General features: G+C 37.5%; 2 protein-coding genes across 5 annotated transcripts in view; one reads left to right on the forward strand and one right to left on the reverse strand.

Annotated features, from left to right (window-relative positions):
• The window catches only part of BRMS1L (BRMS1 like transcriptional repressor), a 28,152-nt gene extending 24,791 nt beyond the window's left edge, over positions 1-3,361 (reverse strand). Inside the window, exon 1 of the mRNA XM_081325294.1 lies at positions 3,207-3,361. Coding sequence (XP_081181420.1) covers positions 3,207-3,342 — 136 coding nt within the window. The 5' untranslated portion in view covers positions 3,343-3,361. The remainder of the gene's footprint in view (positions 1-3,206) is intronic.
• A 3,464-nt stretch (positions 3,362-6,825) lies between these two features.
• The window catches only part of RALGAPA1 (Ral GTPase activating protein catalytic subunit alpha 1), a 140,996-nt gene continuing 121,772 nt past the window's right edge, over positions 6,826-26,049 (forward strand). For all 4 annotated transcript variants that reach the window (XR_014027472.1, XR_014027473.1, XM_081335781.1 and 1 more), the window contains exons 1-11: positions 6,826-7,205; positions 12,755-12,865; positions 14,394-14,443; positions 15,941-15,998; positions 17,195-17,238; positions 17,863-18,040; positions 19,154-19,269; positions 20,053-20,191; positions 21,469-21,677; positions 21,929-22,168; positions 25,320-25,511. Coding sequence is in view for 2 of the 4 variants with exons in the window: in XM_081335781.1 (XP_081191907.1) it covers positions 7,052-7,205; positions 12,755-12,865; positions 14,394-14,443; positions 15,941-15,998; positions 17,195-17,238; positions 17,863-18,040; positions 19,154-19,269; positions 20,053-20,191; positions 21,469-21,677; positions 21,929-22,168; positions 25,320-25,511 (1,491 nt within the window). In the remaining 2 variants the exon portion in view is untranslated. The remainder of the gene's footprint in view (positions 7,206-12,754; positions 12,866-14,393; positions 14,444-15,940; positions 15,999-17,194; positions 17,239-17,862; positions 18,041-19,153; positions 19,270-20,052; positions 20,192-21,468; positions 21,678-21,928; positions 22,169-25,319; positions 25,512-26,049) is intronic.

Consider the following 26,049-nt stretch of genomic DNA (forward strand, 5'->3'; position numbering starts at 1 on the left):
GGGTATTAATTGGGGTTTTAATTGGTTTTTAACTAAGATTTTTATATTCAAGGTTTAATATAATCATTTTAATTGTTTTAAATTTTGTAATTGTGGTATTGTTTCTTTTAAAAACCTTGTGAACCGCCCTGAGTCCTACGGGAGAAGGGCGGTATATAAGTCTAATAAACTAAACTAAACTAAACTAATATATCAGATTCTGTATTTCAGATGTGTCTTCAGTGGTATAAGTGCTGTTCCACTGTAATGACTTCTTTTGAGCAGTGGAATTAGCTCGGTGTTTCTCAACCTTGGCAATTTCTGTTGACTTCAATTCCCAGAATTTCTTAGCCAGCATTATCTTAAACTTGCCAAGGTTGAGAAACACTGAGTAGACTTGGGCCTTCTAAAGGTAAAAGGATTTTCTCCAGCTTCTAAGATTAGGCCACAAAATATTACTTTAGATCTGTTTCCTCAACTACCGTAATAGCGATTTAAAAGAAACATTTCCCACCTCAATAAATTGTAACAGATTTTATCTGTCTGGATTGACACCAGAATAAAGAGCAGTTACCAAAAAAAGAGTTTTGGTGCCTCCTAACTATTGAAAAGGGACGCAGTGGCTCGGTGGGTTAGGACGCTGAGCTTGTCGATCAGAAGTTCGGCAGTTTGGCGGGTCGAATCCTGAGTGCCGCGTAACAGAGTGAGCGCCTGTTACTCGTCCCAGCTTCTGCCAACCTAGCAGTTCGAAAGCACGTAAAAAATGCAAGTAGAAAAATAGGGACCACTCCGGTGGGAAGGTAACAGCGCTCCGTGCGCCTTTGGCGTCTAGTCATGCCGGCCACATGACCACGGAGACGTCCTCGGACAAGCGCTGCCTCTTCGGCTTTGAAACGGAGATGAGCACCGGCCCCTAGAGTCGGAAACGACTAGCACGCATGTGCGGGGGAACCTTTACCTTTACCTTAACTATTGAAACTGAAGCAGGAGAAACTTGAGAGCGTACTATTACACTTTAACAACTCTTAGGAATGCTGGAGAACAATATACACAAACTCTGTTTTTCAGCATAAACATTAAGTGTAACTAAAGACACAATGATTAAACAAGAAACAAAAGCCTAACCTTACCAAAGTAAGACATAAAAAGCAAGTAAGGAGCAAATGCCTGGCAATTTCTTCAACCGACAGAAGCATCTTCGTGTGTACTTTTTCTATATGCTGCCCTGTTTCATGTTATCCTATTGTTAGCAGCAGATAATGAAATAAAATTGTATTCCTACATTAGTGGAAAAGGATGCATGTCAACATGTAGGAGCACTAGCTGGCCTGGTCTAAGTTCATATAGGGTAATTAATGCCTGGTTAGGCTTTGAATGGGAGAATTCCAGGGTTGTAAAATAGACCGAGAAACTGGGGGAAAAAACACCTTCCAAAGAAGACCATTCATTTCAAACCTTTTCCATACCCTTGCTAAGAAAACTGTAGGGGGTCTGTCTATGAAGTCACCAGGAATCAAAGCCAACTTGATTTTAAAGAAGGATGTAATAGACAGAAAAATCTCTTTGCAATCTGTCATGTGAATACATCCTTCCCACAGAATATATTGGCTCATGCTGTATTTTAGCCTAATAAAAATAACCAACACTAAAGTAACTACGGTAACTGCATTTATTCCTGCAATATCTAAATGTATGAAATGCGCTGAATATAATTAATAAATAAATCTACCATTCCTCCAGGATTGGAGACCCAAGTTCTACACTCATCCATGGAAGCTCACTGGTCCCTAATACCATAGGATGCCACAGATATAACACCTATAAATGACAATTTGATTTTTGTATTTATCAATATAAGATGCTAAAATGAACCAACCATATTCTGAGATGGATCATCGTTAAGCTCACTATGCTTTACTTCTATGTGTCCAAGATGTACTTGGTACAAAAACATTAAAGTTAAGAATTGCATATCAGGCCTATTAATTTGTGGTTTTTAAAAAACTTTTGACAACAAACATACCTAATACTTCTTCCTCCTCCCATTTTCCCCACAACAACCCTATGAGATGAGTTGGGCTTTAGAGTTAGTGACCAATGGAAGGTACTGAATAAAAAGGCAAATACAAGCTTTAAGCTACTGTTCTGCAGTTTGTCTTATGCATTATTTATTTATTTGTGCCCTGAAATCATTATCATCTAACCTTAACCCTAAAGATAGGATAGAAAATGCCCTGTGAACATTTCTCAGACAAACAAAAATGGGACACTCCAAAGATTTGGGGACAAAGAGAAAACGTAATAGGGGCTTGAACAAACTAATATTCAAGCTATAATAGCACATTCCCGATTTCTAGAAGGCAATAGCAATACACAAAGCACTTGTTCTTTCAAGGGAAGGAAAAACAGCAAGACAACAAACGGCATCCTTCTTACTTGGACCATCTTGCAATTTAGTCCTTAAAGCCACTGGCCCAAGAATTGCCTATCTCTCTGAATGCATTTGTGGCTTTCCCCCCCCCCCCCCACACACACACACCAAATCAACTCTTTCACAGCTTATAGAAATTTCTCCCACCGGGCTGGCTGCGGACAATACACCACACCGCAGGTTTATCACCGAATGAGGGAGGGGGAATTGGTGGCAAAGAAGAGAATAGCTCAACAAACGGCATCCTTCTTACTTGGACCATCTTGCAATTTAGTCCTTAAAGCCACTGGCCCAAGAATTGCCTATCTCTCTGAATGCATTTGTGGCTTTCCCCCCCCACACACACACACACCAAATCAACTCTTTCACAGCTTATAGAAATTTCTCCCACCGGGCTGGCTGCGGACAATACACCACACCGCAGGTTTATCACCGAATGAGGGAGGGGGAATTGGTGGCAAAGAAGAGAATAGCTCAACAAACGGCATCCTTCTTACTTGGACCATCTTGCAACCAACCCTGGAAAGAAACTATTAGGAAAGTGAGGCCATTGCCTTGCCCGCCCAGGTGAGGGGCGTAGAACCCGGGGGGGGGCTTCCTAACAACTCGCCGACGGCGAAGGAGTGGGAGGAAATGCCGAAAGGGGCCACAAGGGTCGCAGAAACCGCGGAATCGCCCCGGCACACCACCAGAGCCGGACGGGGCGGGGCTGAGTCCTCCCTTCTGCCCCTATCTAACCCCAAGCGAGGCAGATCCGCTCTAGCATGTGCGCCCAGGAGCCCTTTCCCCGCTTCACCTGAGCTGTCCCCCTCCTCGGAGACGGACGAGCTCTCCGACTCCTCTTCCTCGGAGCTGCTGCCCTCGTTCTCCCCGTAGTCCACCTCCATATCATCGTGGTTGTTTTCTTTCTTCTCCCTCGAATGGACCGGCATCGCGCCCGCTCTCGGCAGACGCCCGGCGTCACCCGCTGGAGACCAGGACAGCCGCTTCGCCGGCCCGGCCCTCTAACGCGCCGAAGCTCCGCCCCACCGAAACCCCGCCATCCACCTTAGGGCCGTACAACTCAACCCGCCTCTCGGTCGCTCATTGGTGGACGCCCTGCCGGAGGAGCGGGGTTTCGTAGTCGGGCGTGATGGGCTGTTCTGTGTTGCGGAGGATTTCGGGATATGTAGTCTTTCGCGGGGGGCGGGGGGAAAGGCTTATAGATCCGAGTAGTAGTGGAAGTAGGATCAGAGACGGTGGAAGAGAGGCTACCGAAGGGTCTATGTCAGGGGTCTTCAAACTTGGCCCTTTTATGACTTGTGGACTTCAACTCCCAGAATTCCTCAGCCAGCGTGCCTGGCTGAGGAATTCTGGGAGTTGAAGTCCACAAGTCATAAAAGGGCCAAGTTTGAAGACCCCTGGTCTATGTGTACGTATTTTAAACACAGATTTGAAGCAGGGAGATTAACACTGTCTTCTTATTTGAAATTAAAAACAAAATTGGCGAGAGGGGCAATAGCCACCGATTTCTCTTCCCGGCGGGAAGCTTTCGGGAACATCCTCCTTCAAGGACTGCTGCATTTAGGTCAGGGGTGTCAAACTCAATTTCTTTGAGGGCCGCATCAGCATTGCGGTTGCCCTCAAGGGGCCAGGTGGGTATGGCCAGGGTGGGCGTGGCCTACTGGGTGGGCGTGGCTAGACTGTATGGCCTACTGGGTGGGCATGGCCAGCTCTACATTGTTCGCATCAAGGGTGCCTATGGGGGCCTGGGCAGGAGTGGGACAGATCTGAGGGTCTCTGGTAGAAGGAGGGTCTCTGGGCCAGGGCCAAGGCAGTGGGGGCCGTTCCCTCACTGTTTCCAGGATGGCCACATGAAACCACTTCACGGGCCGGATCCAGCCCCTGGGCCTTGTGTTTGACATGTCTGATTTAGGTAAAGGAGGGAAGAGTACAATTTGGGGAAGGCGCGGGAGAAGGCAGCGTCTACTACTACTCTTGTCTCTGAGAAGCTCACTTTCTCTGGATTCTGCACCTGAAAGAATTAAGCTCCATAGCTCTTCTAGAGGCCGAAGTGAGTTGCTGCGTCGCCTTTTGGACCGACACATTCCCGTAACGCCCCAAATGGAGGTTTTTTAATCACGATTTGTCACTAGCAATTGGCTGGTTTGTGTTACCACATTAAGGCATAAAACCATTTCTCCCTCAGAGGTGTGAGGGCCAATCTCAAATACAGAAAATTTGGGGAAGGGTTGTTTTGCGAGGACTCATTAATTCCTAATTTTTTCAGCAAATTGGAAAATACTCAAAATCATTACTTTGAAATATTATTTTTAGACCGAATAAATTGATTTGTAAGATGAACTTACTTCCCAAAATGGTAAATATGTTCACATAAATCAAATACATATTGCAGAATTCCATGTTTTCAATATTAGTATTAGTTTTAATTTGATAATCCAGATAAAGGAAGAGCTCACTTAACTGCCCTGTTTAGCAGCCATTCAAATTACAGCAGTGCTGAAATGATTTATGGTCAGTCCTTGCATTTACAACTGTCAGTGTCCCACAGTTATGTGATCATTATATTTTTGAGCTGCAACCCAAAGCAACTTTGGCTACAAGAAAGCCCATGGAAAAGAATAGATCTACAGTTATTGTAAACAAACATTTTAAAAAAATCTCTTCTGTGGCCCCTTAAAGGTATAAGGTATCATAGATGAAAATCAATAGAACGATAACCATTTTAGAGAAAGCTGTATCCTGTATGGATGAGAAATATAATATAGATATCTATATTCAAACCACATACATCTTAATCTGAAACTATAATTCATCTCTCCAAAAAATTATGTAAAGAATTGAAGTATTTTGAAGGATGTGCTAAAATCACACATCTGTATTACTAGAGTATTATGTGCAATCCTATGAACTAGTATATGCTATTATTATTAAAATAAAGCAGAAATATTTTAATAAATTACTATTAACCACCTTCATAACATAAATCTACTTATTTTTCTTCTCCACCTGAAAACACAAATGGATGGTATTTAGCAGTTGTTTCCAACAAGGGAGCAGGGCAAGTCCCTTTTAACCAGATGCATTCATTGTCAGTCAATAGGTAGAGAAGTGCCCCCTCTCTCTCTCTCACACACACACACACACACTTCACAGTAATGGATCATTACCAGCCCATCTCACAGGGTTGTTGTTGTGGGGAAAATAGGAGAAGGGTGTGTTGGATATATTCAGTGCCTCGAGTTATTTGTAAAAACAACAAAGGCTGGAAATAAATAAGCAAGCAAACATTTATATTTCCCAGAAAGAAAAAGACATTAAAATCTTGACTAACCAAGATTTGTACATGTCACTATTTGCCATATATAGTGGCAAAATTATTATCAGGAACCACATTTAAACTTCCAGAGAGCTTAATAAAGCCTGAAAATTGTTCATCCAATTTCTGTTCACTGTAAGAGGACAGAGGATTGATTATACCAGTGCAAAAACATACCCTATATTGTCTGCTGCTCAATAGTATATCATTTGCTGTGGAGCAGAGTGGATATAGTGAATTCTCTCAGATGATTTTTACATTTGGAGTTTTTGTATATCTTATAAGTTACCAAATGTAAAACAAAGGACCTGCCATATGATTGGAGCTCCATAGACCTGACTTGAATAATTGAACTCTGAATATATAATCTGGATCATAAAATGGCAGCAGAGAGTTTTTCTGGTTCTGTGTTTCCATCGAGTGATCGCTCCGATTTTTTTTTTTTTTTTTTTGCAAATCCTGTATGGTAGTCCACATTGTTCCAATAATAAAAATCTGTGCTTCATTTTTTTTTCTTTTCCTGGCAATTTTTATATATTGAATTCCGGAGTTGTATATCATTACGAAACACTTTTGTTAGGCTGTTGTCTAGGCTTTTGCGTTTCTAAAACAGGAAAACGTTAGCATAGAATCATTAAAGAAGGGACTTCCTAGGAGCAAAACAGAATTCCAGACTAGATAGATAAATAGATTGACAACGTCATTTTTTACAGTGGGCACACTGGTACACATAAAAAAAATGAAATTCTGTTGCCTGCTCTCAAAAGCGTACACATACATAACATACACATAAAAATGATACATACATATGTATATACTCACGCCCTTACATATAAATACACATAAATATTAATCACTGTCACACACATAACACAAATCCGTCAAAACAAAGACTGTCGATGACCTAAAAGGCAAGCGACGATGGAGCCGAGGCGGAAAGAGCAGCCCCCCCCCGAGTCTCCCAGTTATGACGTCGAAGGAAAGAAGTCGTCATGGGGACCTTCGAATCCGCGCCTGACGGCTGTCGTGAAAGAAGACCAGCACCGAGGGGCGTAGGGAAGGAGGAGGAGTAACGCGATGCTGCGCGGGGGGGAAGCCTAAAGCCACCCAGCCCTCTCCCAGTCCTGCCCTTCGCTGGGATTGCGCCGACCGCACCCCCCCCCTTGCTTCGAAGCCTCGAGGCGGCCGCCTCGGCTATGTAGGGAAAGCCGAATTGGGGAGGGGGGGCCGGATTTCAAGGCCGCAGCTCTCTCCTCCCTAGCTTTCGGGTGGGGTGGGGTGGGGTGGGGGATCCCGGCGGCGATTGGTGCCACCAACAGCCGATGAATCGGGAACCCCGAGGAGCCGTCCTCGAGCGCTGGCCAGTCGGGATGTTCTCCAAGAAGCCGCACGGCGATGTGCGGAAATCCACCCAGAAGGTGCTGGATGCCCGCAAGGACCCGCTAACCCGGCTGAAGCACCTGCGCGTGGTTATTGGTGAGGAGGGGAAAGCGGCCTTAGGAGGTGGGGAGGCGGTGGGACGCGGGGTCTCTTCTCTTTTCTCTCGGGATTGAGCTGGAGCCCGAGGGAAGAAGGTTCGAATCCCGGTTTGCGCAAGGGAGCCTTTTTTCCCCTATGCAGCATTTTACTTCTTTTGGAGGAGAATTATTTCAGCATTTTACTTCTTTTGGAGGAGAATTATTTCAGCGGACCAGATGTCAGCAGGCTTTGGGATGTGAAAAACCGGTGCTTTTCTCCCTGAGATGAGCCAGAAGAAGCGCCAAGTCTTTGTTGGCATGACAACTGAGGGCAGGAGGGGAGGCCAAAGGCAGGGAGGAGATACCTGGAATGAGCTGAGATTGCATGCATCGGCCCTTGTTTATCTCACTGTGTCAAGAGGAGGTAGACTCCCTCCTGCTTCTCTTTGCCATAATATTTCATTCTACTTTCCAATAGGATAGGACGGGCTTTCCTCAACTCGATTTAGGAGCTTGCTTTCATTGTTGTGGTTAATATAGAAGGCCCTACCGTACAGCGTACAGCTATACAACTTCTAGCACCTGTTGTCTAGATTGCAGAAAAGGCTGCCCTGCTTTCTGATGCTTCAGACGTCTAAAAGAGAAAGATATTGGTTGATCTGGATTGTTTGGGTTTTTTTGTAGTTGCATGAAGTGTCCACCTGGGTAGTCCCTTTATACTGAGATTTGTTTTGTGTGTCTTTGTTTCTCCTTGCTGTTCAATTTAATGACAATTTACTGTTTCTTCTGATCGCTGTTTCAATTTCTGACAATTTCCAGAAAGGGTGCTGTGTTAATGCTGTTGGGTCAGAAAAGAATATTTTGACATCTTAAGAGACAAATACATTTACTAAAACTTTGGCTTCAGCAGCATGGAATCTAATTAATCTTGATTCTTATATTTGCAAAATCGTAATCTACCGGGGTGGTGTTGTGACTTTGCTTTATGATAAGGATTTATACATTATAAGTTGCCTTATAAAGCATCTGATTGTTGGTACAACAAGTAATTAATGCTTCAGATAAGTTTTCAGATAAAATGTTTGCCAATGTTATCTGGAGATTCCAGTAGCTGGTGTTAGAATTTTTGGAATGCAAAGCATTTGTTCTGCTATTGAATTATAACATTTTCTGTAATGTTACAAGAATGGCATTACCAAGAAAATGAATATAGTTTGTTGAAAAGTAGATTCTGTAATCTCTCTTGACAATTGTTTCAACCAATAAAACAGTCAGATGAAGAATAGGCCTGTCTAAATGTAGTTTTCTCAGTCCAATTAAACTTACATAACATATACACTCTGAAATGGTTTGGCTTTTAGATTTGGTGGTAAAAGTAGAACCTTTACTGGCAATAGCATTACATTCTAAGACTTGATAGGCATTAGTGTTTAAATGAAATAAATTGTTTACTAAATTTCCTGTAAACTTTAAAATGTATTTTTGCAATTTCCACTTCTAAGAAGAATGTTTTATAAAATGAATATAATTAAAACAATACATGTAGAAACATGTACGTTTTCAGGTTAATAACATTCAGTTTTCTCCATGTTAGGAACTCTATTATGTGCATAAATTAGCACCAAAGTTGAGGGAAATGTGGTCCTTATTATAGTTTAAGAAAGGTTATACACACACACACACACACACCAGACTTATTTCTCATGTCTTTTAATGCCATTATTTCTATTTTGCATTGTATATCTATTATTACTTATACACATTTTGTTGTACATTGTAAACAGCTAAGGCCATTCAGTGTGTGTATAAGGTTTACATTTTCTAAATAATTAAATAATAGGCAATATGTTTAACAAGCATTCCCTAGGGCAAATTGTATTTATAAAATATACCATTTGGACAAGCCAAATTGCTGTATTAATTTTAATATGCAATCTTATTTATTATGTTAGTCATTTAATAGTATGTATTATTTAATTAGGGATGCGGTGGCTCAGTGGGTTAGGACGCTGAGCTTGTCGATCAGAAGGTCGGCAGTTTGACGGGTTGAATCCCGAGTGCCGCGTAACACAGTGAGCGCCTGTTACTCATCCCAGCTTCTGCCAACCTAGCAGTTCGAAAGCACGTAAAAATGCAAGTAGAAAAATAGGGACCACTACGGTGGGAAGGTAACAGCGTTCTGTGCGCCTTTGGCGTTTAGTCATGCCGGTCACACGACCACGGAGAAGTCATCGGACAAGCGCTGGCTCTTTGGCTTTGAAACGGAGATGAGCACCGGCCCCTAGAGTTGGAAACGACTAGCACGCATGTGCGGGTGAACCTTTACCTTTACCTATTATTTAATTTATAAAAATCAAACACAAAAAGAATATAGCAATTAGCAATGTATAAAAGAATATAGCAATTAGCATATAATATGAATATTAGATGTATTTCTTTTAGGAAAGTGATTACAAAGCAGAGCCACTAATGAAAAGCTTTCCTTTCCATACAAGTTCTTCAGACTTTAGGTGCCTCTGTACACGGTCTTTAGGACAGACATATGGATAAGGCATTCCTCTAAGTCTTGAAATTTTAAAATAAGTAGACATCATGTAGAAGCTTCTTCTGTTTCTGTTTCTTATTTTTAACAAAATCTGGCCATCAAGTTTCAATATATAGGTAGTACTCATTCAGCAACTTCCTCACTTAGAAACCATTCTTAGTTGATGATGAGAAAGTAACTTTATTACCAGTCCTTGCATTTATGACCGTCACAGATCTATAAAGCAAAAGGTTGCTGATAAGTGTAGTCATGTTTTCACTTAGCAACCACTTTGCTTAATACAGTTGCCAGTACTAATTGTGGTCGCTAAATGAGGACTACCTGTATATGTATACCAATAAATGCAAGTGTTTAACAACCTCTGTCAAATTTTATTTTCAATTTTGGAAAGCTCTCAATGCTTGCTTTTGCCATTGAGCCTGGGGATCCCACGGAAGCATGGAGCTTGTTAAACGGCTAGTATAAATGTAGACTGGACTCTTCCCTGTCTTTTTGTTATTATATTTTAAACTGTTTTTAATAGGTTTTAATGGTTGAATTGTAATGAGCCAGTTTGCGTAGTAGTTAAAGCAGACATGTCAAACTTGCAACGTCGCATGACGTTGCACAAGGTATCAGCGCCTGCAGGCCGGCAGTTTGACACCCCTGATTTGAAGTATCAGGCTAGAAAATGAAAGACTATGAGTTCTAATTCCGTCTTGGGCACAAAACCAGCTGGGTGACCTTGGGCCAGTCACTTTCTCTTAGCCTTAAGAAGAAGGCAATGGCAAACAATTTCTTAAAAACTTACCAAGAAAACTGCAGGGGCTTGTCCAGGCAATCTCCAAGAATTGGACATAATTGAGCGGGGGGGGGGGACAGGTTTTATGTTGATTGTTTAGTTCCACTTTAAATTGTATATGCTCCTAGAGTCATATGTAATTGGGATGGGCAGCTATACAAATTCAATAAATATATAAAAAAGAATAGAAGCTGCCATAACCTCTACATGGAACAAAATAAAACATGACAGATAGAAATTTGAATGCATGCTTGCTATTTACATTTGTTTTAAAGATTCAAATAAGAAAAAGGTACAAATGACAGGTATATTCTGAATGAAGTTTAATTCCTGAGCTTGTTTAAAATAATTATTTGATGGAATTTAAAGCTATCCCATTACAAGAGATTTTGACAGTAGTATGGTTCTGCAAATTCATGAAAAAAACTAATGGAAAACATTTTACAAAAGGGATGTGGATTAAAACATCGAGTTGTAAAACAAGACTATGCAAGTGATTGCATAGTATTAGTATTAACACATATCTTGAGACATTTGAGCTAATATGTATTTTGGCTTACTCTTTCAGAGACTACATAAGGCTTTGTGCTACTAGGAGCATATGTTTTTTAATCTTCATACAAGGATTTTGCATAATTTGCAAATGTTTAAGTTTTATTTCTTTAAAACAAATTGTCCTGCATTTATATAAAGCCTGTCAGAGTTACTGATAAAATGACTTTGCATTCTAGTTAATGAACTACTTTTAAAACAAATCTTAACTTTTTTGCTTATATATCGTTTATAGGTTATAAAAAGAGAAACCTATTCAAAGGCACCTCATTATAGAAATTCACACTGTCTAAATCATATTTTTTTTAGGATAGATTTGATCTGGTAGACAATTATTTGAAATATACTATCAAAAGTGATCAGCGTATTAGTTTATTTTATTAATTTGATATTCGGGTGAGTGTCTTCAATGCTCAAATGTCTTTAATGTTAAAAATGAAAATTAACATGTTGGATAAAACACTCAAGATAAATGAAACATGCTTTCAAATTTTGTTCCCATTTACCCAAAAATAATTTTAAAAAGTCTAAAAGAGATAGAAGATATAAAGACACTGTACTGCATAGGAAATTATAGTTCTGAATATGGAAATTCCATAAGACATTTACAGGAGAAATATCCATTCTGTTTTTATTAATTGTGATGTTCCTTTTCCTGAAGAATTATGTGCTCATGGGCACTTTAAAAACAGTCAGGTTAATACAGCAAAGTATGTTTTAAAGCATGAAGAGAATGAAATAAAACAAATGAAATATTTGAAATATTTTTGCCAATATTTCTTTGGGTTAGAAAAAGAAAATTCAACTTCATGTTTAAAATAAGTAAATAGTCCTGATTTACCTTTATGGCAGGACATTTTTGAGTTCCTTGGTATTGATCCTAAGGCTCACTTAGTTCATATAACTGTAATTGAATCTTCAAACTTTAAGAAATTTTAATGACTATTTTAGGCCAAATAAGTTGATGGTATCTTAACACCAAATATCAAATCTTGGAAAAAATGTATTGTGTCATGATTATATTACAAAATGATCTTCTCTGTAGCTGTGTTTGTTATTAGGAAATTAGCTTAATTTATTAATCATATTTTCAGTCAGAGGTACATAACTAAGGTCTCTGAAAAATTTGCTTCCATAATGTAACAGAAGGAAAAATTAAAGTAAAACAAATTTAGTTTGTCTTAGCTGTGCCAGTTTTATCAAAAATACTCTCCTGTATATCATCAAAGGGCAAATGAAATCTTCAGCCAGTCAAAACATGCACCTCAATTTTATTGCAAGTTTGACAAAACAAATGAACTTGATATTTAAAGTTGTTTTGCCTAGTGCCTCTTAAATTAATAGGACTGTAGAGCTTTGCTGTTTTATCTACTAAATAATTACCTCGCTTATACACAATAACAGAGTGGTGAGAACATGAGCAATAGCCTATCTGCACTAAGCTTATGATTGCTAATATCCGAAATGTGATACGGTATGTATTAGCTTATACATAGAAGATAAAACTATTTTTGCTCCTGTTGTTCCATGAAGGCCTTGTTTTATATACTGTTAAAATATACCATAACACTTTTATAGATTTGTTTTTATTTGTAAAAAGTTTTTGTTCTATATTGATTAGCATATTTTCATTAATTAGCTTGTTTTAAAATATTATATACATTAACATTATGTCCTACTTATTTTGCAGAGAATTCAGAATCTATTGACCTTAAGCAGTTTTTTGAATTACATTTTTCACACATATATTATGTGTTTTTTGAAAATTTTGTGACTATTGAAATAAGTCTGAAACAGAAAGGTAAGAACACAAGTTAAATATATAATCTCCATTTGTAGTCCTGGTTTTTGAAATGTATAATTTTTTTGTATAAACGGAATTTATTGAGAAGATTTACCAAAAGATTTCAGTTTAGAACTATTTACTGCTATGATTAATCCTATTGATACATATTAATAAGAAACTACTTTATGGTTGTATTAATACATATTAGTAAAACGTTACGTATGATAATGAACCAATGTGATATAAGTGTTGGATTGGCATCATGGTGGCCCGGTTCAGATTTGTCCTGAAAACTTAATGGATGACTATTAATCATTAGCATGTTATTAGCTCAGCCTACCTCACAAGTTGATATTGTTGATATTGGGAAAAATAGTGTTGTGTTCTGATTAGTTGGTTTATTATACCTTTATTTTGTACAATTCAAGGTAGTATACATAATGTTCTATCCTTTCAACCTTGAACTTCTGAAAAGAAAGAGCAGCATATAAAACAAATACGACAGTTTTGTAACTGAGCACATTATTGTGGTTTAGCCATCAAAAGTTCCTTGCCAATATTTACTCAGTAATTAAAACCTGATAATTTGATATTTTTTTAAAAAAAAACACCTGTTCACTGATTTGTGAATGTCAGTATGACTTCAATTTACTTGTTTTCAGTTCCAGTTGTTCAGACAAACAAAAGTTTATATTTAAATTACATTGACTTTCATGTCAGTTTGATTTTAATACAGATAGTCCTCGACTTTTGACCACAATTGAGTTGTGCCCTATTTTATGACTTTCTTTGCTTTGTTGTTAAGCAAATCATTGCAGTTGTTAAGTGAATCATGCTAACCAATCTGACTTCCCCCATTGACTTTGTTTGTTAGAAGCAGGCCGGGAAAGTCACAAATGGCAATTGCATGACCCAGAGATGCTGCAACCATCATAAATACATGCCAGTTGCACCTGAATTTTTGATTACATGACGTTGGGGGGATGCTGAGATGGTTGTAAGTGTGAGCACTGGTCATAAGTCACTTTTTTCAGTGCCATTGTAACTTTGAATGGTTGCTGAATGAATGGTTATAAGCTGAAGACTCTGTATGAACTTGTTGATCCATCATTAAAAATTCTTATATCAACAACATTGGGGGGAAAAGAATACTAAAGCAGATAGGTGGCAATCAGAGTTTGCACTTCTTATTTAAGAGCCTAGTCAAAGTTTGTCACTTAAAATGGGTATGGAGTTGTATAAACTGAAACTTGATTACAAATGGCAAAATGGCAGATATTTTTATCCATTTGTAGATATTTCTGATTTTACCTATGAGATAGTGGATAGAATAGCAAACACCAGAACCCATTTTTTTTAGGAGAGAATCAAATGGATCAGGTCTTGCTGTTCTACCTTTTCCTCTAGATCGCTGATGTAAATCTTACACAGTATATTGGAAGAAAATATTTTTCTGAATGGAATTCATTGTGTCGTAGCACTAAGCGTATTTTCTTCATTTAATCTTCAATTGCTGTAACCTACCCTTTTCTCTTCTGTTTAGGTCACAAATCTCAAAGAGAAGAACTAGATGCTATACTTTTTATTTTTGAGGTATGGATATACAATTACTTCTACTGTACCATGAATATAAATTTATTTTGGTGAACTTGTGATATATATTTTCTTATAGTATAAGTGAAAACTTGTAAAAATCCAGAATTTACACTCTAATAATTCCATGTTTTTTACACTTTAGGTTTTAATTAGCTTCTCTTTCTTTCTCTTTCAACACTGGCAGAAATCAAATGCCAAAAAAGAGAGGGTTGTAGAGAAGGTTATCTTGGGACACAATCTAGATAGTTGTTTTAGGTGAAACAGAAACTTGTGTATTCAAAAATACTTCTGATTTACTGCTAATAGCATTATCTTCAAATTTAAAAACACGCGAAATTAACTCCTAAGCACTTTATTAAAAATGTGGAAATTTGCAAAGCAAATCCTATCTCTTCTATTCATAAGTTTCTTTGTATTACAATAATTGTGTGTTTTATGTATAGAATTCTATATTATTCCTTGATAAGATTAAAAATACGAATCCCAGGCATGTTAAAATTAACAAACGAACGAACACTGGGATGGAATTAAAAACTAAAACAGTTTTTATTGCTAAAAAATCAAGCTTTCGTTGGCCAACTGCCAACATCATCAGGATGGAAATGCTGGGGTGGGGAGATTCCGTTTATACTGTTGGTGTCTGCACTCTGCTCATGGAGCACGCTCAGATCTGTTTGTTGAGGTCTGTCGTATTCTATATTCTAATAACTGTAGATAGCACATACACAATTTCTTTCCTTCCTTTCAGCTTTCTTGAAAAAGTGGAATTTTCAAATAATTTGAATTAAACAATAAATATTGAGAAATCATTTTTTGCTTTCAACATATGAAATTATTCAGATTTTTCACAAAAGAAAACTTAGACTAGTCTGGAATGTCAATTTGCTTTAGCCCCATGGCAGTCATACATATTTGTTGCAAATTGTCAGAGTTTGAGATCTCAAAGTAGGCAGCTACAGTAGATGTATTTGCACAACATGTTATATCATTTGTGTGTTAATTTGAAAATCCAAATTGCCTTTAGACATCTATATCACAAATTTCATTAATACATCATGGCTAAGCATGGGACAAGAGCAAACTGTAATGTGTGCATTCACAATAACCAGAGCAATTTAATGTTTCCTATATATGCACCTATAAATCTCATTATTCACAAAAGTAACAATTTTATTATTTCAAAATATGTTATTTTTAATTAGTGAAATGGCATGATTGGTTTTTGCATTTTTCAAGCTATTCTGATGTTGAATACTGCAATGGAAAAAACCTATTCAAATAAAAAAGCTTAATAGAATCTAGAAATAGATCTCTACAATGAAAAGCAGGACATAAGTGTCTTAACTGAAATAATAAACATGCAAACTATGGTCTTAATGTTTTAGATATAGACAATTTACGTATTACTTTATTTAATGGATTTTACTTAATTTTATCACAATGGCTATTTGTTTCCATTCCTAGTGATTGATTTGTTTTCATTCTGTTTTGTAGAAAATTTTACAACTTCTTCCAGAAAGAATTCACCAGAGATGGCAATTTCACAGTATTGGTATGTATTTGCCTTTGAGTCAGGCCTTGCCTAGTAATAATTTTTCTGTCCTTGACTCCTATTTTGAATTTAATGTCAGTGTGGTTTAAAAACTTGATTACACTATCATCTTAGCAGGAAAAAGTTTGACAGTTCTAAAAACTAGAGAGATTTCAGAACTGATGTGAATAAATCCAATGTGATTTATTGAAGTGATGGTATTCTTTAGTGTGATTGCAATGCTAGACACATATTAATCAATAGTGGGTCCAGTATGGATGAGGAAAATAATAGGAGGAATGTAAAGATAGAAGACATTGCCTTAGAGCAGGGGTGTCAAGCTGCTGGCCCATGGGCTGGATGCGTCATGCGGAAGCTGCGCCCACCCCATTGCTGGCAATGGCAAAACCGTCCCGGTATGTTGCACGACGTCACAAGTTTGACATGTCTGCCTTAGAGCAAATAATGGGAACCTGTGGTCCTCTAGGTATTATGAACTGCAATCCTAGATTAGGGAAGGTACATATAGCAATAGCTAGAAGGCCATAAGTTATTTACTTCTTGATAAGAGTTTACAGGAATGTCTTTTGTAACTAATTGAAATAAGTTAAGAAAGTTTCTGTGGGTTCCTTCCTTGTGTTCTCTGAGCTTGGTTTTATTCCTGCAGTTGTTTCATTATCAGTGCATTGATAATATTACTTAATTTGATAATGAAACATCTGCAAGAAAAAAAACCAAGCTCAGAGAGCACCAAGGACCCCACAGTTCAACCCTGAGCTAGAAATAGTCTCTTCTATAAGATTCTATATGGATACTTATTTATATATGGGTGTTATATTATTTATGTTTATTAATTTAATTTAAATTGCAATCTTAATATTTTATAAAGAATTAACCTCCTATTGTTAGTATAATCCTGTAATGCCGATATAAAATCTATTAGTGGTACATTTTTCTTAAAGCTATCAAAAATATATTATTGTGTATGTTGTGTTTGTTTTGAAAATAGAGGTCTCGTCTGATTCAGTGGGTAAAAGGTGATCTTTTGTCACTTCTGGTATTTAGCCTATTACCAGTTGGAATTAAGCTCACCAAAAGTAATATAGAGATTGCCAAGGACTTGTTAAAAAGACTTTATCAAGTCTGACCGACAACTCTCACAGTTCTGTCTTACCTGTAAAGGGATGAATATTGACTATATGTTTTCTATTTTTCAGGCTTAATTTTAAAGAAATTACTTCACACAGGGAATTCTTTAAAGGTATGATTAAAATGTTTTAGATATAAAATCTAAGAACTGGAGACGTGGATATTTTTTGTAACACAGCTAATCCTTGATTTACAACTATTCATTTAGCAACCATTCTAAGTTATAGCAGCACTGAAAAAAGTGACTTATTGCCATTCCTCACACTTATGACTGTCATAACATCCCACAGTGACATGATCAAAATGCAAGTGCTTGGCAACTGGCATGTATTTATTGCTGCAGTGTCCTGGGTCATGTGATTGCCATTTGCAACCTTAACAGCCAACTTCTGACAAGCAGAGTCAATGGGGGAAGCCAGATTCACTTAGCAATTTTATGATTCACTTAATAACTGCAGTGATTCTCTAACCATGGCAAAAAAAGATTGTAAAATCGTGTGTGACTCACTTAAAAGCTGCCTTGCTTGGCAGTGGAAATTTTGGTCCCAATTGTGATAGTAAATTGACGACTACCTGTATTGGGTCAGAACTTTAAAAATCTTGTTCAAGATGTCTCATTTAATGCATTGGGAGTATCTCTAATTGTTATTTTAGCAGTGGAATAATATAACTGAACTATTCAAATTTATCAGTAAATAAATGTGAAATTTAAACTCTTTTTATCTCATTATTTAAGATTCGTCGCGAAGGTGTCCGTCTATTCCTCTTATGGTTGCAAGCACTTCAAAATAATTGTAGTAAAGAACAGTTGTGTATGTTTTCTTGTTTAATCCCTGGATTTCCACCACCACAGTCTGAACATGGTCCTCAGACACTAGATATTCTCATAAATCCTGTGCTAAATGTACAAGAAAGTAAGTATAAAAGGTGCATTTTCAAAATAAAGAAATTTGTGATGGTTACTATAATCTCAAATGTATTAACTCAAAAGTAATTCCTAGTTTTATAGTGTTTTTGCATCCTTGGAATTAGTGCTCTGTTGGAGTATGTCAGTCATTATGTATACAGTAAGGAGTATATATATTCCTGTCCCTTGTGAGGGCTGAAACCTCCTCAGTATATCCATGTGTTTCATGTGAACTTTAATTGATGCAAAATATCAACCAGCCAACTGTGTCAGGATCATTTTATACAGAATACCAAATTCATATTTGTGCTGCAAGATCTGCACAGTTTGCTTTTATTTGTTTGCTAGTTGTTTTTGATGTGAGCCTGACCATGAACTAACATCCAAGGGCAAATGCCGTCTTATAAATGCTCAGAATTTCAGAGGTCAGTTGGTCAAGTGTAGAAGAGAGAGCCTACACATTGCTTTCATCTGTACTTGGACTGTACTGACTTTTTGCTTCTAGGAACACTATCAAGAGACATAATTTGGTTTGCTTGGTTAACAAAAAACCATTACATTTACTTGAGATTTAACAGTTATATATATTTTGTTGATGGTTTTGAATGATTGTGGGAATGGAAGGGATGGAGGTACATACTGAAAAAAACAACCATGAATAGATAATGCTGAATTATGGCAAAGGCCTCTCTAGTCCAACCCCACAGTCACCCATCAAACTCTGTGTGTTCTGTATTCTAATTACTCTTAACCACATTAAGTGCTTATTTGAACAGAAAGACAGAACATTAAATTAAGTAGACTATTAAATAAAATAAATAAGCCTAGCAAGCTGGACAGCATTTTCTTTATGTTCCTCAGTAAGTATTAAGCACACTATTTCTGATGTTTGCAATCTGTGTATTCTTGAGAGAAACTGGGATGGTCCTAAATGTTACAGGATTATGAATAATATCCTGAAGAATACAATTCATATTTGTCAAAATTGTACAAATGAATATTCTTCTAATGCTGCATCTAAATAAGTTTCATTGTGTGATTATTTACTGTATATAAGCTGATAGAAGTCCATTTTAGGCTTTTGCCAACTTAAATTATCTTAATATTTATTATCAAACAGCACAGGTGACAGTAGAAGAAATTACTCCACTTGTCCCTCCACAGTCAGGAGATAAAGGACAGGATGATCTGACAAGCTATTTTTTAGAAGCACTTTTAAAATACTTAGTAATTCAGGTAAGTTGGTTGTATTTGGGTGGGGGAAGAGAGATTGGTTTTCCAACTTAAACCAAAATTAGTAATTGGATGAGATTCAATCTAATGCAGATATCTTTGTTGTCTAATAAAATTAACTTACATTTATAAGTATTTTTAATTATTAGGAATTGAAATATTTGGTTAAAATTAATAAATATAATGTATATTATGTACATTACAATATAAATGTTACAATAACTATATTAGTTATTTACTAATCACATTATTTACATAAATATGGTTCTTTAAATTCTATAAATGAGGGAAGATATCTTTATTTATTACAATAATTTTTATTAAGATTTCACAGTAATAGCCCCCCAAAACAGTTTACAAGTTGTATAAACAATTATAAACAAAAACACAATATATATTATAAAAATAAACTTCCACAATCCTTCTGATGGGGAAATTGATGGTGGTAATTGTCTTTCCTGCCCCTGAAGTTATACTTTGTTTTTCAATTCCTGAAAATAAATGAAATAAGGTCAGAATTTCAACCCCATCTTATTGAAAATTCAGTCAAGATGCAGTCACACTGAAGAGCTGTTACTATATCTTGCTGAAGGACCCAGAGATTAAGAAGAAATAAAATCACAAATCTGGTCAGCTTAAAATAGGAACATACTAAAATGCAGAAGGAAACAGATGGAAATAAGTGAAAATAACTATTAATAGCATAGAGAGTTGATATTTGAAATATATAATTGCATTATATCTGCCTCTGAAATAGATATAAATAATCCAACATTCATATTATAGGTCAAAAGTCTGGAATGGAAGAACAGAGAAAATCAAGAAAAGGGATTTTCATTCTTATTTTCACATTTTAAGAAATATTACTTGCCTTATATTTTCCCAAATATGTGTAAGGAAAACAGCTTGTATAACCCAGTACTCGGTAAGCATTATTTCAGTATTTCTGAGAAGCATTTTCCTGGTTTTAATAGAAATGAAAAAACAATGCCTTACTGATTTGTGTGGCAGGTATCTCATGCAAGTTAATATTTTATTAAGTATCACATTATAAAGGGCAGTATTAACTTGATGGTCATTATAAAGAACCGCAGCGTCATATCACATGGTTTTTTAACAAGCCTGCAGATGACAAGGAAAGATCCAGCTCACAGGTCCATATTTAGCAAAGGATATTTCAGTTAGATTTGATTAAAAACTTCTGATTATTTTTAAAAACAATTTGCAATTTGCTAAATTGCAATTGAGATAACTTTCTACTACTGTAAGAAGAAAGGAAACCCATTTCAGGGAAATGGTTGCTCATTGAATAGGTAGTTACAGACCTCTAATTGAAGAACTGAGCACCAAAGAATTGAGGCCTTTGAACTGTGGTGCTGGAGAAGACTCCTGCGAGTCCCTTGGACTGAAAGGCGATCAAACCGGTCAGTCCTAGAGGAGATCAACCCTGACTGCTCTTTAGAAGGCCAGATCCTGAAGTTGAAACTCAAATACTTTGGCCACCTAATGAGAAGGAAGGACTCACTGGAGAAGAGCCTAATGCTGAGAAAGATTGAGGGCAAGAGAAGAATGGGACAACAGAGAATGAGGTGGCTGGATGGAGTCACTGAAGCAGTAGGCGTGAGCCTAAATGGACTCCAGAAGATGGTAGAGGACAGGAAGGCCTGGAGGAACGTCCGTGGGGTTGCGATGGGTCGGACACGACTTCGCAACTAACGACAACAACAATTGAAGAACATTACATCAAAGATATGGACTTGTATTCCAATAAGATTTTTGGTGTAAACTTACAAGTCCATGGCATATTCCATTGTCCTTTCGCCTCTCAAATCTTCTAGTACCTGCCATTCTGTCCCTCTAATTCCTCTCAACTGCTTTTCTAATTCCAAGGAATGAAAATAGAATCATACATAGAATATTAGAATATTTACAACTGCTTCATTAAGAGCCATTTGAGATGGCAGCTATACACATTGAATAAATAAAATAATTTGTTTATGTTTCATAGAATACAAGAATTAGAAGGGGGTTTTTTTGGAGATCATCTAGCTCAGTCCCTTATCTTCTGAAGAATTATGACATGTTTGCATTGAAACCTTTAAATATTGGCCATTATGCATTTTTATCATATTTAGGTAACTAGTTATCCAAAATTAACTTTGGCTTGATATCTTTTTCACTTTATCGTTGTTTCTCCTGCAGATATGCCTCAGATGAGACCAAAGCCACATTATATAATCATGAAGAAAGATACTGAAACAAATGAAACAGTATATTGCACAAAGGAACCTTTCCTTAAAGCTCGCGTTATTGTCATCAGATGGTTGGTGTCTTTCTGGCTTGAGCCAAAACCTCTTGCAGGACCTCAGATTCCTGGAATGGAAGGGGAAATTGTGCCAAAGAATATTCAGGTAAAGCCAAGAAAGAGAGATGATCAACTGAATGGGAAAAAAGCTGATCTTATTTATTTAAATTTTTTTCTCACTTTTTCCCCAAATAATTCTAGATGGCAAATATGGTCCCCTTCTCTTTTATCCTCACAGCCGTCTGTAATGCAGAGCTTTGCAACTGGAAATAAATGGCTAAAATAACCTTCTTTCTCCCTGCCAGACCTCTTCAAAAAAAAGGATCTTTTTATTTATCACTTCATTTTTTATTTCAGAGAGCAGCTGCTACCTTGGCGTCCAGAGAAGACAGCAGAAGTGACGCCACTGATAGATCTGATAGAAATCCAGAAACCGAACAATCTCATTCTAACACAAGCACACTGACTGAAAGAGAACCTAGTTCCTCCAGCCTTTGCAGTATTGATGAGGAGCATCTTACAGACATTGAAATAGTCCGAAAAGTTTTTTCTTCTAAAAGGAGTAATGTTAACTTTCTCACAGAAATATTTCGTCAGGTAAAAAAAAAATCCTTTGTTTCTGAAAAGTATTTATGTTTGAATCAATGTTTATCATAGAATCTGTTCTGTGTTTTACATAATGTTCCCAAATGTAGATTGATTTTATTATATCCCTAATTTATAGATAGTCAGAAGCAAAATCTCAACTTACAATAATTTGTATCAGTCTCCCTGAACTGAATACTCTTTAAACACATTAAGCATAACATCACAAAATTTTGAAGCTGTAGATGCAGGTCAATGAATAGGGACGGCAGCTCTACCAGTCATAAAGTTGTGTTTTGTTAGCTGATTAGATAAGATGCCACAAAAACTTTAGGAATACATTGTTGTTGTTGAGTCTAATATCTGAAACATTAGAAACTTTTTTCTTCAAATGGAGCTGAGGGGGAAATCCCACATATCCTATAACAGGGGTCCTGTCATTTATTTATAGATTTAGAGGCTGTACGACTCGGGAGACTCTGGGTAGCCTACAGCTTTAAAAGCAAGAAAACAATAATAGCCTAAACCTTATTATTATAGGTAGTCCTTAACTTACAACCATTCATTTTGTGGCTGTTCAAAGTTACAAAATCACTGGAAAAAGTGACTTAGACCATTTTTCACTTTTACGACCATTGCAGGCATCCCCATGGTCACGTGATCAAAATTCAGATGCTTGGCAACTGATATGTATTTATGATGGTTGCAGTGTCCCAGGGTCATGTGATCCTCTTTTGCAACCATCTGACAAGCAAAATCAATTGGGAATCCAGATTTTCTTAAGAACCGTGTTACTTACTTAACAACTGCTGTGATTCACTTAGCAACGATGGCAAGAAAGGTCATAAAATGGGGCAAAACTCACTTAACAACTGTTTTGGTTAGCAATGGAAATTTTGGGCGTACCTGTATATCTACTGGAACTATATGCAGTAAACACAGCATTTTATCTGAAATTTTACTGAATGAGGATTTTCATTAGAACAGTTGATAAAACTATTTATTCCATAGCGCTGTCAAGAATGGTAGACCTGTTGCTAACTTTTTGCAATTCATGTGTTAATTTTTATGTATTAATACCGGTATTCTTAATTTATTTCTATTTGATTTCTATTTCCATCTTTCCCCTAAAAAGCAATTATAATTTTCCTGCTAGCTTTCATGTATACACACATTAATAATATGTATTCTTTGCAAAATCATCAAAATGTCAAAAGCAATATCATGGTTGTGGCAACACAAGTTCTGCCCTTTCACATGGGCTTGCAACATCATAATGCATATAAAAGGAGGGGGGATTTCCATTATTTTATTTATTTGTTTGTTTTGCTTATTTATTTATTTATTTATTTATTTATTTATTTATTTAGCTAGCTAGCTAGCTAGCTAGCTAGCTGCCCCTCTTGCTGTAAGGCAACTCTGGGCAGCTTACAATGTTAAAAGCAATACAATCATAAAAATATATTGCTTTAATAACAATAAAAATACAATTTATGATCAAAAGATGGGAAGGGAGAGAGCAGGATGTGCAGGGGGGGGGAAGCAGTGGGATTTGTTATTGGTCCATCAACCACCTCCAGTGTGATATTCCAACGCTGGGGCCCCAAGCCAGCTGGCAGAGCCAGCTCTTCTGACTCTTACGGAAGTCAGGAGGGTAAGAACAGATCTCACCTGGTGGGGAAGGGGAAGATGTTCCAAAGGGCAAGAGCCATGGCAAGAAGGTTCTCCTCCACCTGAAATTCTTGACTGACAGGTCTATAGCATGCCTGCTCTGACCTCATGAGTGGAGCAGACCAGTCCCATTGGGCTGAGATAGTTCCTTGGGCAAGCTGGACCCATGCCAACACCATGAATTGCACCAGAATCAAACTGGCAGCCAATGCAGGCCCCAAGGACTGCCCACGCTGCTAACTCTGCACCACTTGTAGGTTCCAAATGTTTTTCAAGGGTACCCCCATGTGAAGCACATTACAGTGGTCCAGACGTGAGATGACATGGCTTGAATGACTGAGCACAGGGAAGCCGGATCCAGGAAAGGATGCAACTGACTCACAATGCGAAGTTGTGCAAAGACTCTTTGAGCAGGAGTCACGAGTCCAGGAGAATCCCCAAGTTGCACACTGGGTCTGTCTGGGGTAGTGCCACCCTATGTAGAACTGATAATGTCGAAGTCCCAGATCTTGGATCTCCATGCACCCAAAGTCATTCAGTCTTGTCAGGGTTCAGCCAAAGCATGTTGTCCTCCAATCAGGTTTCCCAGCCTCCAGGTACTGCGAGAGGGCAGCAACAGCATTAGCTGGGTCACCAAGGGAGGAGATACAGAGTTGAGTATCATCAATATACTGATACTTCAACCGATTGTGACAGATGATCTCACCCAACAGCTTCTTATAGAAATTAAAAAGGGAGCGGAGAGAATACCAAGCCCTGCAGCACACCGAGGGCTGGATCTCTCACTCCCTATTAACACTGATTAGAAGCCTTGGAGAAAGGAGCCAAACCAATGCAAGACTGTGCTGTCCAGCCCCTGTAGCCTATAGCCGGCCCAAAAGGATAGAGGTCTGCTGAGAGAGCAAGGATGGTTGAACTACTTGTACTCCGCTCTCGCCAGAGATCATCCATAAGTGCTACCAGTACTGTTTCTGTCCCATAACGGCCTGAAGCCTGACTGGAAGGAGTCCAGATAATCTGTTTCACCCAGGTCCTCTGAAGCTGCCAGCAACCACCTTTTCTACCACCTTCCCTAAAAAGGGGATCTGGGAAATTGGATGGGAATTTTCCAGTCAGGTGGGATCTAACAACGGTGTTTTAACCAATATGACAATGCCGGTTTCCTTTTTCCTTCTTCAGATGCCTCTGAGTCTTCAGCTCTGCTTTTTTAAGACCTATAAAGGCCTTTATAAATAATAGACATAAATAATAAATTGCTAAACTGGGTGGCGGTTTCTGATTTTTGTGCTTCTTTGCTCTTCTGTTTCCTTTCAAAAACAAACTGAGTTGCTTTGCATTTCTAATGAAAATGATACCTTCGGTATGCTCCTGTCACTGAAAGAATTCAATGGCTTTTAAAGAAAACCCCTTAAATTTAAACCTAAGAATCGTTTAACTATAATAGGGAGCTTGTTCCATAATATACCTTGTATGTCCTTTTCTCCTTAATTAGGCATTTTTATTGCCCATATGTGAAGCAGCAGCCATGAGGAAAGTGGTTAAAGTATATCAAGAATGGATCCAACAGGAGGAAAAGCCGTTATTCATGAAAGAACCGGAAGAAATTGTTTCATCTTTGAACATAAACAGTGATGAAAATATTGCAGAACATAATTCATTAGAGAAAGGAAAAGAGAAAGAGGAGGTAAAAACATCAGAAGTCGTTCTTTGATTTCTCTTTTTCCATCTGTATGTAACAGCATCTTCATTCATTGTACATATAAGTAAATGTATAAAAGACGATTGTGAGATCCAAGTTTAAAATTATCTACTGTAACTTGTTCCTAGAAAGAAAGAAAAAGAAAATACAAGATTAATATGTATAATGCAGTTTTTACACTTAACAAGCTCATTTGACGATTAAGTGAGAAAGAACTACTATGTATCTTTGAAATTTTTGGAAATGTTAGGCCATTCTTAGACTAAAACATCATGTTCATGGATTATATTTCCTCCATATTTTGTAGGTTCCAGAATCGATAATACAGGTAAAACTCAAAAAATTAGAATATCGTGCAAAAGTTCATTTATTTCAGTAATGCAACTTAAAAGGGGAAACTAATATATGAGATAGACTCATTACACGCAAAGCAAGATAGTTCAAGCCGTGATTTGTCATAATTGTGATGATTATGGCGTACAGCTCATGAAAACCCCAAATCCACAATCTCAGAAAATTAGAA

The sequence above is a fragment of the Vipera berus genome, assembly GCF_964194415.1.
Source record: "Vipera berus genome assembly, chromosome: 1".
Classification (NCBI taxonomy): Eukaryota; Metazoa; Chordata; class Lepidosauria; order Squamata; family Viperidae; genus Vipera; species Vipera berus.